At 37.7% G+C, this 11,880-nt stretch overlaps 1 protein-coding gene and 1 non-coding gene across 7 annotated transcripts in view; one reads left to right on the forward strand and one right to left on the reverse strand.

Moving 5' to 3' along the window:
* Positions 1-121: 121 nt before the first annotated feature.
* The window catches only part of Rnf146 (ring finger protein 146), a 19,501-nt gene continuing 7,742 nt past the window's right edge, over positions 122-11,880 (reverse strand). For 5 of the 6 annotated variants that reach the window (XM_031380689.1, XM_031380692.1, XM_031380690.1 and 2 more), the window contains 2 exons: positions 8,850-8,959; positions 122-1,848 (listed from right to left, as the gene is read on the reverse strand). In XM_031380689.1, the coding sequence (XP_031236549.1) occupies positions 774-1,848; positions 8,850-8,857 (1,083 nt within the window). In that variant the 5' untranslated portion in view covers positions 8,858-8,959 and the 3' untranslated portion in view covers positions 122-773. Of the gene's footprint in view, positions 1,849-3,433; positions 3,527-8,849; positions 8,960-11,880 lie in introns of all 6 variants that reach the window. The other variant, XM_031380694.1, reaches the window with a different exon arrangement.
* Positions 3,690-3,794, forward strand: LOC116097953. Its single transcript, XR_004121618.1, has one exon. It is a non-coding gene; the product is annotated as a U6 spliceosomal RNA (small nuclear RNA).

Below are 11,880 nucleotides of genomic sequence, written 5' to 3' on the forward strand. Positions count from 1 at the left end.
CTTAGTTAAGGAACTGTTTAAATAGAATACAATCAATTCAGACCTCACCTTTTAAAAAGCTCTTTAGCCAGAAATACCAAAGTGTCCCCATCCCTTTTCCAGACTCAAGCAAAAATCAAAATTATTTCTGATAAACTCTAGTATTTATTAAATTATAAAGTTTTTTTTTAATCAAAAAGACAAATGCAGACTAAGAGAAACCTCAGAGTACAAGGACAAGACAGCAAATATTATGGAAAAGAATGCCATGAAGTGTGTTACAGATTCTGAAACTTATTAGCTGCAGCTTTACATTTCTATCTCAATAAGACCAACTATAAGTTGTTAATCATCTATTTTTAAATCCCAAATTCACATCTATTTTCCATATTAAGCTTCCTGCTCATAATGATATCAAATATCTCACAGGGGCCAAATTTTATTAAAGATTTTATACCAATCCATGCAGTGCAAGAGTCAGATGAGGCCATTAATGCACAGGGACACACTAGCCAAAAGAACCAAAAACTTTAAAAAAAAAAACACTATAAAGTAAACAGATGTCAAGAAAACTCTGTTATACTGAACAGCTCTCAACTATCAACATCCCAGTTCCTCACATTAAATAAATTTCAGCAGAGACATGTTAGACATTTTAATTTCAGGTCTGTCCTTCCCATATCCCTTCCCACCCCAACTCCCACAATGCACTACTAAGGATGAGTATAATGTTATGTGGGCAGAAATTTACAGGTATCCATTTTACCCTTGAGTGTGGTGCTGAAGACATTTGTTTAAACCTCTGTCACTGTGCACTGTCCATCAGGCCTTCTGGACCTGACATTGACACTCATGGTCCCACCCCCTGCAACTGATCGGTCAGTTCCTGATCGGTCTGACCGTTCAGCTACTGTCTGGTTTGCACTTGAAACCAAAAGTCTCTGTTGGGTCAAAGAGTGCTGTGCAACCACCACAGGGGCATCCTCACTATCACTACTGGCATCCGATTCTGTTTCTTCAACGGAGATATCTGGTACTCTGCCAGAAGATGGTGATTCATGATCTTCTTCTCCTTCACCTCTGTGACTCCTTTCAGCTATGCTGTCTCCACTGAGTTGTAAATGAGCAAAAGAGTCTTCCAAAGAAGCGCCTGTATCAGGGGATGGTGTTACAGGGCTGGTTAACTGACCATCAACTGATGTTAGGGGCCTTGTAGATGAGGGCACTGCAAGCTGAACAGAAGCTCCAGTCTGTGCTGCTCCACTGTCCGCACCGTCGGCAGAACTCTCTCTGGCTAGGTTTACAGTACTGGTGTCACAGTCCAGCCTGAGTCCAGCTACCCCCTTCTTTGGTATGTCTACTATATCTCGCTTGATCTTCCTGCGACGTCCATGTTCATTTCTCCTATATTGAACCATGTTTTCAAGATCAGCAACATACAGAAATCCAGCAATTAACATTTCCGTGTTCTTTTTACCTTTGGAAAAAGCATCTTCTAGCTCCCGACTAGTGCGCTCATCATACTGCCACCACCCATTCCTTCCTTCATAATACCATGCATATTCACCATTTCCTCTGCTTGCAGCCTTAAGTTCTTCTGGTGACAACAAGGTTGGCTTGTCAAGAAAATCCTCAGGAATCTCTTGTCGACAAAGAGCACATCGCTTCCCAAGCCATGAAGCACCCTTTACACACAGATAACAGAAAACATGCTTACAGGGCAGACTCACTGGGTGAACACATGTTTGTAGACAAATGGCACATTCAGGAACTGTTAGAGAAGGTGCAGCATTAGAACAGGATTCATTTGCCTTCTTATTTGTAGGAAGCATATTTATTGAGTGATCAATTTCACCACAGCCGGCCATCCTATGGAAATGAAAAGAAAAAAAATTGAAATCAGATTTAAGCTTTTATTATATTTTATCTCAATAGTTCAGAAAATAGTAAGCCATTCCATGCAAACCACATAATATATAAGATATTAAAAAAATGAAGAGATCGGCAGATTCAAAGCTGGCTTGGGCTATATAATGCTCTTATTGCAAAAACAAGGGTAGGAAAGTGAAAGAAAACAGCAAAAACTGGATATACATAAAATCCTTTTCATTTGTAGTTATATGTTGATGCAGGAACCAATGAAAAGTATAATTATTAGGCAAAAAAGCAAAAGTAAACCAAAGCATATACAGCATATCTTAAATACTAAGACAGAATTAAATGCAAACATTTGAAAACATGAAATCTACTCCATGTTGGCTTCAGAATCATTATGAAGAGAATAGGAAAACAGCTAAGTTCTTCAAATTATAGCTCTAGACAACAATTTGCAGCCCTCGTTTTAATTAGCAATCAGGTGACACTCCTAGATTTTTATTCAAGCCAGTAATTTAGCTCCTAAACTGCACTTATACTTCAATGCATTCAAAAGATCAATAAGTCATATTAATATCATCCCCCATCTGGCCAAACTATGTAATACCCATTCTACCTTTCTCAAATCATCACATATCAATTAGTAAATTACCACATATGCCTTTTAATTCAGCCAGACTCCTTCCTCAAAAGGTTGATGTTAGGAAAATCCAGAATCTCTTAGGATCCTTAAATGGTCTAGCTGCCACTTCATCTATCAAGATTTCCTCTTGTCAGGCATTGAGCCATCCTGTGGACTCCCTCCAGTGTGATCTATGTATTCCCACATGACCTTGCAAATGCTTACTAAAACAAAACACTATTTTTAAAAAGCAAAAACATGAGCACACCATACTGTAAAATGGAAATTTAAGTTTTATTTTGATTAAGCTCCAATATCTAAGTAAAACTTTTTCAGTACAAGGTACTTCTTCCTACCCTGCCAATATGCAAAGGTTCTGTCAGTGTACTCATCAGTTCCGAGAACGCACAACAAGGAGCCAAACAGCGGCTGCTGTGAGCACACAGAGAAAGCACACTGTCATTGGACAGTGGAACCAGCGCCCCACAGAGAAAGGACACTGTCATCGGACAGTGGAACCAGCGCCCCACAGAGAAAGCACACTGTCATCGGACAGTGGAACCAGCGCCCCACAGAGAAAGGACACTGTCATCGGACAGTGGAACCAGCGCCCCACAGAGAAAGGACACTGTCATCGGACAGTGGAACCAGTGCTGAACAACAAATCTAAAAACCCGAGTCTCATTTTACTAACTACATGTTTTTAGTCATTCAGATAAACCAGTAGCTTAAATCTCCTTACTTGAAGATTACATGGTTCAGGTTAAAAAAAAAAAATGATTTCTAAATTTAGTTTCTAAAGTTCTATGAAAGTTCCATATAAATACAGAAATATAAATATAAAATTTGCTGTGAAGAGAGGGAGGAAAAGGAAAGATTTGCCAACTTGGATGTAGTGAACATAACACTGATGAAAAACTTTGGAACTTTGATTTATGTAGATGTATGTATACTCACAGAGGTGAGTTGAAGGCTCCTCGTAAACTGGACCTGGAGTTCCAGGTAGTTGTGAGTTTCTAGAATTGACTGCAGGGAACTGAATTCTGGTCCCTAGGAGGAGTGCAAACAATTAACTGCTGAGCCCTCTCTCCAGTCTGGACACTTAGAACATGTGCCTTACATACTTAGTATCTATTAACACCTACAGATGCACTAATAGTGCTGCAGTCTAATGACAAATAGAATCACAAACACATATTAGAATGTGTTAACAGTGCTCACTTCAGCAGCACATATACTAAAATTGGAATGATAGAGAAGATTGGCATGGCCCCTGCGCAAGGATGACATGCAAATTCATGAAGCATTCATGTATTTTTTTTTTTAAAAAAAGAGTATAAAGCTCCATATGTATATAACTCCTGAAGAAATTAATTAAAGCTGAACTTTCCTGTTTAAAGAAAAAGAAAAAGAGAGAAAAGAAAATGTATTGAGATAGTAAAAGCAATGAGCAAAGATGAATGGATATAAGTTAGGAAGTTTGAGATAGGCAGGTGCAGGCCTGGATGGTGGAGATTTTAGGCAAACATAAAAGTCCTGAATTAAGTAAACCATCAAGGAGATGGAAGTCAGCCTGAAAACAAATCCTTCTTTCACCAGGTTAAAGAAACATGACTTAATTGTTATTCCATAGATAGAAAACCACAGGTAAAAAGAAAACAGCTGACTAGACACAGGAAAAAAGACGAAAGAATGGAGGTGACAACCCCATCCGAAATCACAAATCAACTGCTATTTAAATGAGTGACACCTTACCGTTTCATTCTGCCATGCTAAACACAAATCATTTCAAACTAAACTATTGTAAAGACTTGTGCTTTTTGTCCTGGATCACCCCAAACCAGGTCCCATGGCTTTCAAAATTGAGGAAAATATCCTTTGCCTTTCAATTTTATATCCTATTATTCTGCCTTTTCCTATAACATGTGTCTCAAAAGACACATGTTCAAAATTATAGTAATTTGTAAATTAGACTGAACTCAAAAGAAAGGACACATACAGTACCTATGGAAAGTAATGACAGAAATACTTAATGTATATATTATTTTTCAACCCTTAATGACATTATCAAGCCCCCTTTTCAGAAACTTTGTTATAGGAATCAGGAAAGTATAATTTCTAACTCATTCAAAATAAATTAAGCAAATACAACTTAATGTATTTCTCACTCTAGGAGCTTCAAATTATTTTGTCATGCTTTGAAAGATCTTAATTTGAAACAAAAGAATTTACAGGTATTAACTCCTCAATAATCAACACTATTTCTCCTTGCCTAACCCAAATGAACTATGTACATTATTGTGTCTCAAAAACTTCATTCCTTGAAATTTAAGTCAAAGAAATTAATTCTAATGAAATTCATTTTTTTTCCCTGTGCGTGTGTGCACATGTAAACTCATGCATGTGTTCTTGTGCACATAGAGACCCAAGGTTGGCCTCAGAAGTCTTTCTCAATTGCTTTCTACCTTTTCATTGAGGAAGTGTCTGTGAACAAAACTACAGCTCCCCATTATGGCTAGTCTGGCTAGCCAGCTTGCTCTGGGAGTGTTGTCTCTGCCTTCCCAGTGCTGACATTACAAGCTATCTTACCTACCCTGCATTTTTGTGCAAACTACGGTCCTTACAATCATATAGCAAATACTTTTTGACCTGAGCACAAGAACACCAGGGAGTACAAGGCAGGAAATGGGAGGGGACACATTACATGTATAACATGTACTTTGTAAAAAGTGTGCAAAAACTTATTCTCACTGCTAGTAGGTCTTAAACAGATTTCAGGTCACAATATTATTAAGAACGTGAAGGAATCTTACTTAAAAGGTTAAAATTGGTCACCATATATAACCATCCAGTTACAAGTCAGCCACACATACATGGTTCTCAAAAACATGGAAATGAGTAGCAAGAGCAGGGAAAACAGGTACAAGACCTTGGGCTACCCAACACCTCAAATCATAAGCAACTTGTAAGAGATTTCAAAACTGCCCCAAGGAAGGCAGGAAACAGACATCCCCACAAAAGGCAAGAGGGAAGTTAGCCACAGCAAGGAAAAGCAGAAACACCTAAGCTATGCGGTGTAGCTCCACTCACTGATTCTGCTTTGACTGTCAGAGAACACCAAGTTTGTTTCCAGTAACTTAGTCAAGACATCTTTATTTCCTATTGCCCCAAAGAGGGTTATGAGATTCCCTTACCCTCTAAGTTAGGAAACACTCGTGACAATTACAGAGCCAAAGGATCATTGGCAAACACTGCTGTGCTGGCACCCTGCCTCAAGTTCAAGGATGGGGTTCTGCCAGCCATCTGCAAAACTAACCCCTTAGATTCTGTAATCAGTACTATACGCTAACGCCTCTAGAACTCTGACTAGCACCTCAAAATTAATGACTTTCTTTTCCTTAATAACTTGAACCCATTCTTTTTCTAAAATCTTAGGCTTTTCATTTGGATTTTATCACATTCTCAATTCATCTTGTTTGTTTTTCCCTGTTCTCTAGTACCCCTTCAATTCAGTACTCTTTCGAGACTCTGTAGGTATTCCCTATTGTATACATTTGCTTGGTTAGTATTCTGAGAATCTCATGGGTGTGGGCCTATGTGACTTCTCACATCCGGAAATGTTCCACCTTAGACCTGTATTTCTGATTCAGTATTCCAAAATTCCATGTCAAAACTCTAGGCACTTGAATTTTAATGTGACTGAAAACAAGTTTATCTGCTCCCTAAATCCTATTTTGTTTTTGTTTTTCTTTCCTCTCCACCTTGGAAAAATCACCATTATTAGTGCTCACCTAACCCCTAGCTACAACTCCCTTAAGAGTCGGCCTCTTCATTCCAAAACCTATGAACTTAATTCCTGATCCTTAGCTACTTACCCCTTGTACAAAAGAAACCTTCCAATAGACTTCAGTCTTCTCTCCCTAGTTTCTCCTCTGCTCAGTCACGCTTATTAGTCATCTCTCAACCTTTAAGAGTTTCCTCCTGTTTACATAATCCAATAGAAGTTCCCAAGCATAAAATTGCACTGAAACAGTTAAAATCTTAGTTATACCATTTTTCTTAATGTTAACACTTGCCAAACTTGCCTAACAATAGGAATTAACTAGTGTACTCTTTCTGAACCCAGGAGTCTGAATTTGGGTTCAATGTTCTGTCTTTTTTAGTAAGTGCCTACTGATTAATGTTGGTATAGATGCCACAGTAGAAAAAGAAACTCACCAAGATGCTAAAATTTCATTTCCCAAAGGAGCAGAGGGGTTCAGCCTTCCTGGAAACGACTGACCCCAGCTAGCTCACTCCAGTCATTTTATTCAAATCTTATACAAGGTTTATCAGTGCTGGGGAAAGTTCCAAAGTTCTCTTGCCCTTGCTGCCCAATAGAGCAGACAACCCACAAAAATCCCAGTCTCTTTTGACCATGGCTAGCCATAATCAAAAGTAAGAACTCCAGGTTTGCCAGGAATATTGTAGAGCCAAGATTTGTACAGCTGCAAGCTCTCACGAAGCACCAAGTGCAGATTTTCCAGGGAGACAACATTTCTTCAAGGTTCAAACAGTCTCAAAACAATTTCTCAGCCTCTACTGACGAGTGCAATCATAGCAAAGGCTTTGCTGAAACATTTCACTCAAAGTCAGACACAAAGGTTTTACTATACATATAATTACATGTGTCTGTCACATGGGATTGATTATACTTAAGAGAAATTTGGTAAATACTGTCGTAGGGAAATGCCTTAATTTCTCTTATTCTGCTTCTTCAACATAGGTAAGGCCTATGTTAATGATTAATTCAATTTAATGATTAAATTCAACAACCTAAGGGAAATACACACCAGGTTCCTGGTAATATTCTAAGTATTAAATCAATATTTACTCCTTTACCTCTGATGGCTCTCTTTTCTTCTCTTATAGATAATATCAGTTCTTGATATTCTAAAACACCCGAATGTTAGGCATCTGTACCCCTTTCCTGTTTTCTTCCCTCTCAGTCCTTTACATATTAATTTCTTCTTCTCAGCTCCAAAAGCATCTTATTGTTATCTCAAATTGGCATCTGTACTACCATTTATTTGATAACATACTTGTCTCATCTCGTTTACTAGACTATAGTAAGTTCTCTCATGACCATGGTCTACAAACATACAAGATTAACCCTACCCATACACCACAGAAATACGTGGAAGGAGGCATCTGCTTCAGCTGTAGGGAGTTTGCCTAGGAAGCACAAGGCCATGGCCCTCAGTGTGACCTCCTGTTGGGTATGTGTTAGGTGTGGAGTATACAGTACACAAGATTCACTAGTTCAATATAAAGAAAGTGCATTATGGCACCATTTTCTCTTATCCAATTCTCAATACTGACTTAGAATGATATACTCATACTTTTAATGGCAGAGTTATTATACTGAAAAAGGAAGTAACAAACTAGTTTCTGTGTCCCACTTGGAGACTGTGAAACAGTATCTGCAAAAGTCTTCTGGTCCAGGAATATCAACACTGTAATGAACAAGTCTGAAAGGCAATAAGGTTTCATTTCCCAGGATCTAGAACTATGGTGTTGATTGTAGGAAATATTTCATGAATACAATTAACTTTAATATGATCAGGTTCAAAGTTGTCAAACCCCTGAAGGCATATTACATAAAGCTTAGATGACAGGAAAACACAACTAATAATACAAATTAAGGGGCTGGCGAGATGGCTCAGCGGGTAAGAGCACTGACTGCTCTTCCGAAGGTCCTGAGTTCGGATCCCAGCAACCACATATAATGAGATCTGACGCCCTCTTCTGGTGCATCTGAAGACAGCTACAGTGTATTACGCTGGAGCGAGCGGGACCAGAGGAAGCAGAGGTCCTGAGTTCAATTCCTAGCAGCCATACACATGATGACTCATGGCCATCTGTACAGCTATAGTGCACTCATACACATAAAATAAATAAAATGTTTTTTAAAAAAAAGAATACAAATTAAACCAACTGATATGAATAAAAATGGCATACTAATTTCTAAATCTAAAAATCTTTAAATTTCATGAAACAAACTTTTAGTAATTACTTCCAAACTCCAGAATTCATTCTCATCTTAATAAAAACTGAAATCTCTTACCTTGGTTATTTAAGTAAATTAGTATGAAAAGCGAAGGTAGAAAACACAGGCCTCCAGCTTTTAGACTTATAGTATCCCTATGTAGAAATTTAGAAATCTTGATTGTAATCATTTAGTATGCATAGGACTGCTTTCTGTATAAAACACTGGTAAGTCAATAAAATTTCATTGTGCACAATTAAAACTAATCACAACTATTTCCTCTGCATTTATCCTGCTCACTGCACTGGCGCTCTGGCTCTGGGATGCTCTGGAGGCTATACTTACATGTCCATCACAGACTCCACAGGCACCTGTCACAAACACCAAGCATCTTCTTTACCAGCTGTCAGCTAACCTGTACTGTTTTCTCTTGCACTGCTGGTTCATTCTCTGTGCTGCAAAAGAAAAACAGCATCTATAGCAATTCTTTTACATACTGAGATAACAGAACTAGTTACCGTTTAAATATACTGACAACTTTTATTTTAAAATTAAAATAAAACTAAAGACAAGGAACAAGGATGCTCTCTATGGAGGATCTAGCAGACAAGTTAGGATTGATGAAACAATAAAGCTGTACAAAGTAACAGAATAAGATTTTAAAATATTTTTTACCTTTGCTGAAAAATGTACACCAAAGCAACTGATTGTAAGTCTTACACACATACATACAAACACACACACACACACACACCACGCACCTCAGCAATCACCAACAAAAAACACCAGTAGTTTGATCCTATACAATAGCAGTCAAAAAAGTAGAACTAGCCTGGCAGTGGTGGCGCACGCCTTTAATCCTAGCACTTGGGAGGCAGAGGCAGGTGGATTTCTGAGTTTGAGGCCAGCTGAGTCTACAGAGTGAGTTCCAGGACAGCCAGGGCTATACAGAGAAACCCTGTCTCGAAAAACCAAAAAAATGAAAGAAAAAAAAAAAAAAAAAAAGAAAAGTAGAAATAAAAAAAAAGACCATTGAAAGTAATAAATTTGTTTTGGATTGACTTAACCAAAGCTTAGACAAAATATTAATGGCATAAATAAAATAAAATAGGGCTGAGTAAGTAAAAAAGGCAGCCAGTGATCATAACCTGGAAACAAATACTCCTCAGAGTGGTCTACAGACTGAATAAATTCCTATTAAAATCTTACCAGCCTCTTTGCATAAATAGAAAAGCTAGTCCTTAAATTCAAAGAATCCTGAAAATAAGACCAAAGTTCAACAACTACTACCTTTCAATGTCATAATTTACTACAAAACTGAAATACTAAGATATTTTGGTATGGAATTATACATAGATAAGTACATCAATAAAATACAATTATGAATCAAGAAAACAGATGGCTCAGCAATTAAGAGCACTTACTGTTTTTTTTGCAGAGGTCCCTGGTTTGTGGCAGGGCTCAGCACCCACACAACAACCTATACTATCAGTTATATGAAATCTAATGCCCTCTTTTGGCCTCCATAGGCTATTAGATGTATGCAATACACAAAAAACATATATAAGCACATACACATGAAAATATGTAAATAAATCTTCTTACCAAATGCAGAAATAAATATATTTCTGTTCAAATAATCTTTGGGAAAGTGTATCAAGCTTATTCAATAGGGGAAGAGTATTTCCTCAATAAATATTGGGATAACGATTTAGACATGCAACAAAGTCAAGCCACACTTCACAGAACGTCTAAAAATTAACTCAAAGCGGATCAATGACCAAATTATCATAATCAAATCCTTAAAATGCTATAAGCCAATAGAATGCAAACTCTTCAAGCATTGGAACACTCAACACCAATAACATAGAGAACAAAGGAATATATAAATTGGACTTCATCAGAATATAAAGAAAAACTGACAACTTATAGAAAGGAAGAACAGTTTTGACTTAATTTTCAGACTACTTAAACAACTCTTACAACTCAATGAAAAGATGAAAATAAGAAACAAGCTTGAGAAATCATTTTTTTTAGAAGAAAATGACCAATGAGCACACCTGAAAAGGTATTCAGTCTTGGTAGTCATTAGGAAAATGTAAATCAGACCTATAGTAATGTAATCTACCAGGAGAGCTATAATTTTTACAAAGTGAAAATAAATACATGTGGCTGAAGATGCAGTAAAATTAGACCTTTTATGACTGCTAGTAGAAGTATAATATGATGTCACCCCTGTGGATCTTTGATAATTACTGTACACCCAAGCAATTCCACTGCTAGATCCATACCAAAAGAAAACTAGGACTCACAGACTTTCATACACCAAACTTCATAACAGAATTACAGTGGAAAGATGGGACACAAGTGTCTCTTTGCAGATAAATGGATAAAGGAAACATGGCATTGCAGTATTCAGAACAAAAGAATATTGAGTGTACATTTACAGATGGTTAAAGAGTATGTCTTGTTTCTTACAATTTTACTACAACACATTTTAAGTAAAATAATCAAGTTCTGTATGAACCCAGTCAAAGTGGCAACAAAATGTCAATAGCCCATTCTTAATACTGAGCATCACTGACTTCCCACACAGGTGCTATTAGCACATTAACTCATGGATATAGTTTTTTATTTTACTACCTTTATGGCAACTTTTTCTCAAGCTACCTCCTTGAACCAAAAAGCACTATCAGCCTCTAGTTGTTGCCATATAGTATTCCTTCCTGTTGTTTGCCTACTTCAAAAGTCACATCATTCCATGTAAAACTTAACATCATGCACATGATCACTAAAGCACTGACCAACCTCTCAGTAAGTAAACCTAAGAGCAGAGATGTGAATTCTGTTTCAGTTCCATAAGCCTTTCCCGGTTGGCAACTATCTTGCTAACCTATTATCTACGATTCTGATAGCTAAAAGTAAATGTAGCCCCTGTGGCCTCTAGGGACCCTGCTTCTGGTTACTCTGGCTTTAATAACATGCCTGCCACTATGCTATTCTTCCTCACAGCTTTTTTTTTTTTAAGTGTTTCTTTTTTTTTTTAATTAGATATTTTCTTTATTTACATGTAAATTTCTCCCTTCCCAGTTTCCCCTCTAAAAAACAAAGAAACAAACATAAACAACAAAAACAAACCCCAGCTGCCTCCCCACTCCCCATGCCTGCCACCCCACCCTCTCCCACTTATCAGCCCTGGCATTCCCCCACACTGGGGCACAGAACCTTCACAGGGCCGAGCTCCTCTCCTCCCATTGCTAATCGAATTTGCAATCCTCTACTATACACACGCTGCCAGAGCAATCAGTCCCACCATGTGCAGTCCTTGGTTGGTGGTTGAGACTCTGGGAGCTCTGAGGGTACTACTTAGTTCATA

This window comes from Mastomys coucha, unplaced genomic scaffold, assembly GCF_008632895.1.
Source record: "Mastomys coucha isolate ucsf_1 unplaced genomic scaffold, UCSF_Mcou_1 pScaffold2, whole genome shotgun sequence".
In the NCBI taxonomy this organism is placed as follows: Eukaryota; Metazoa; Chordata; class Mammalia; order Rodentia; family Muridae; genus Mastomys; species Mastomys coucha.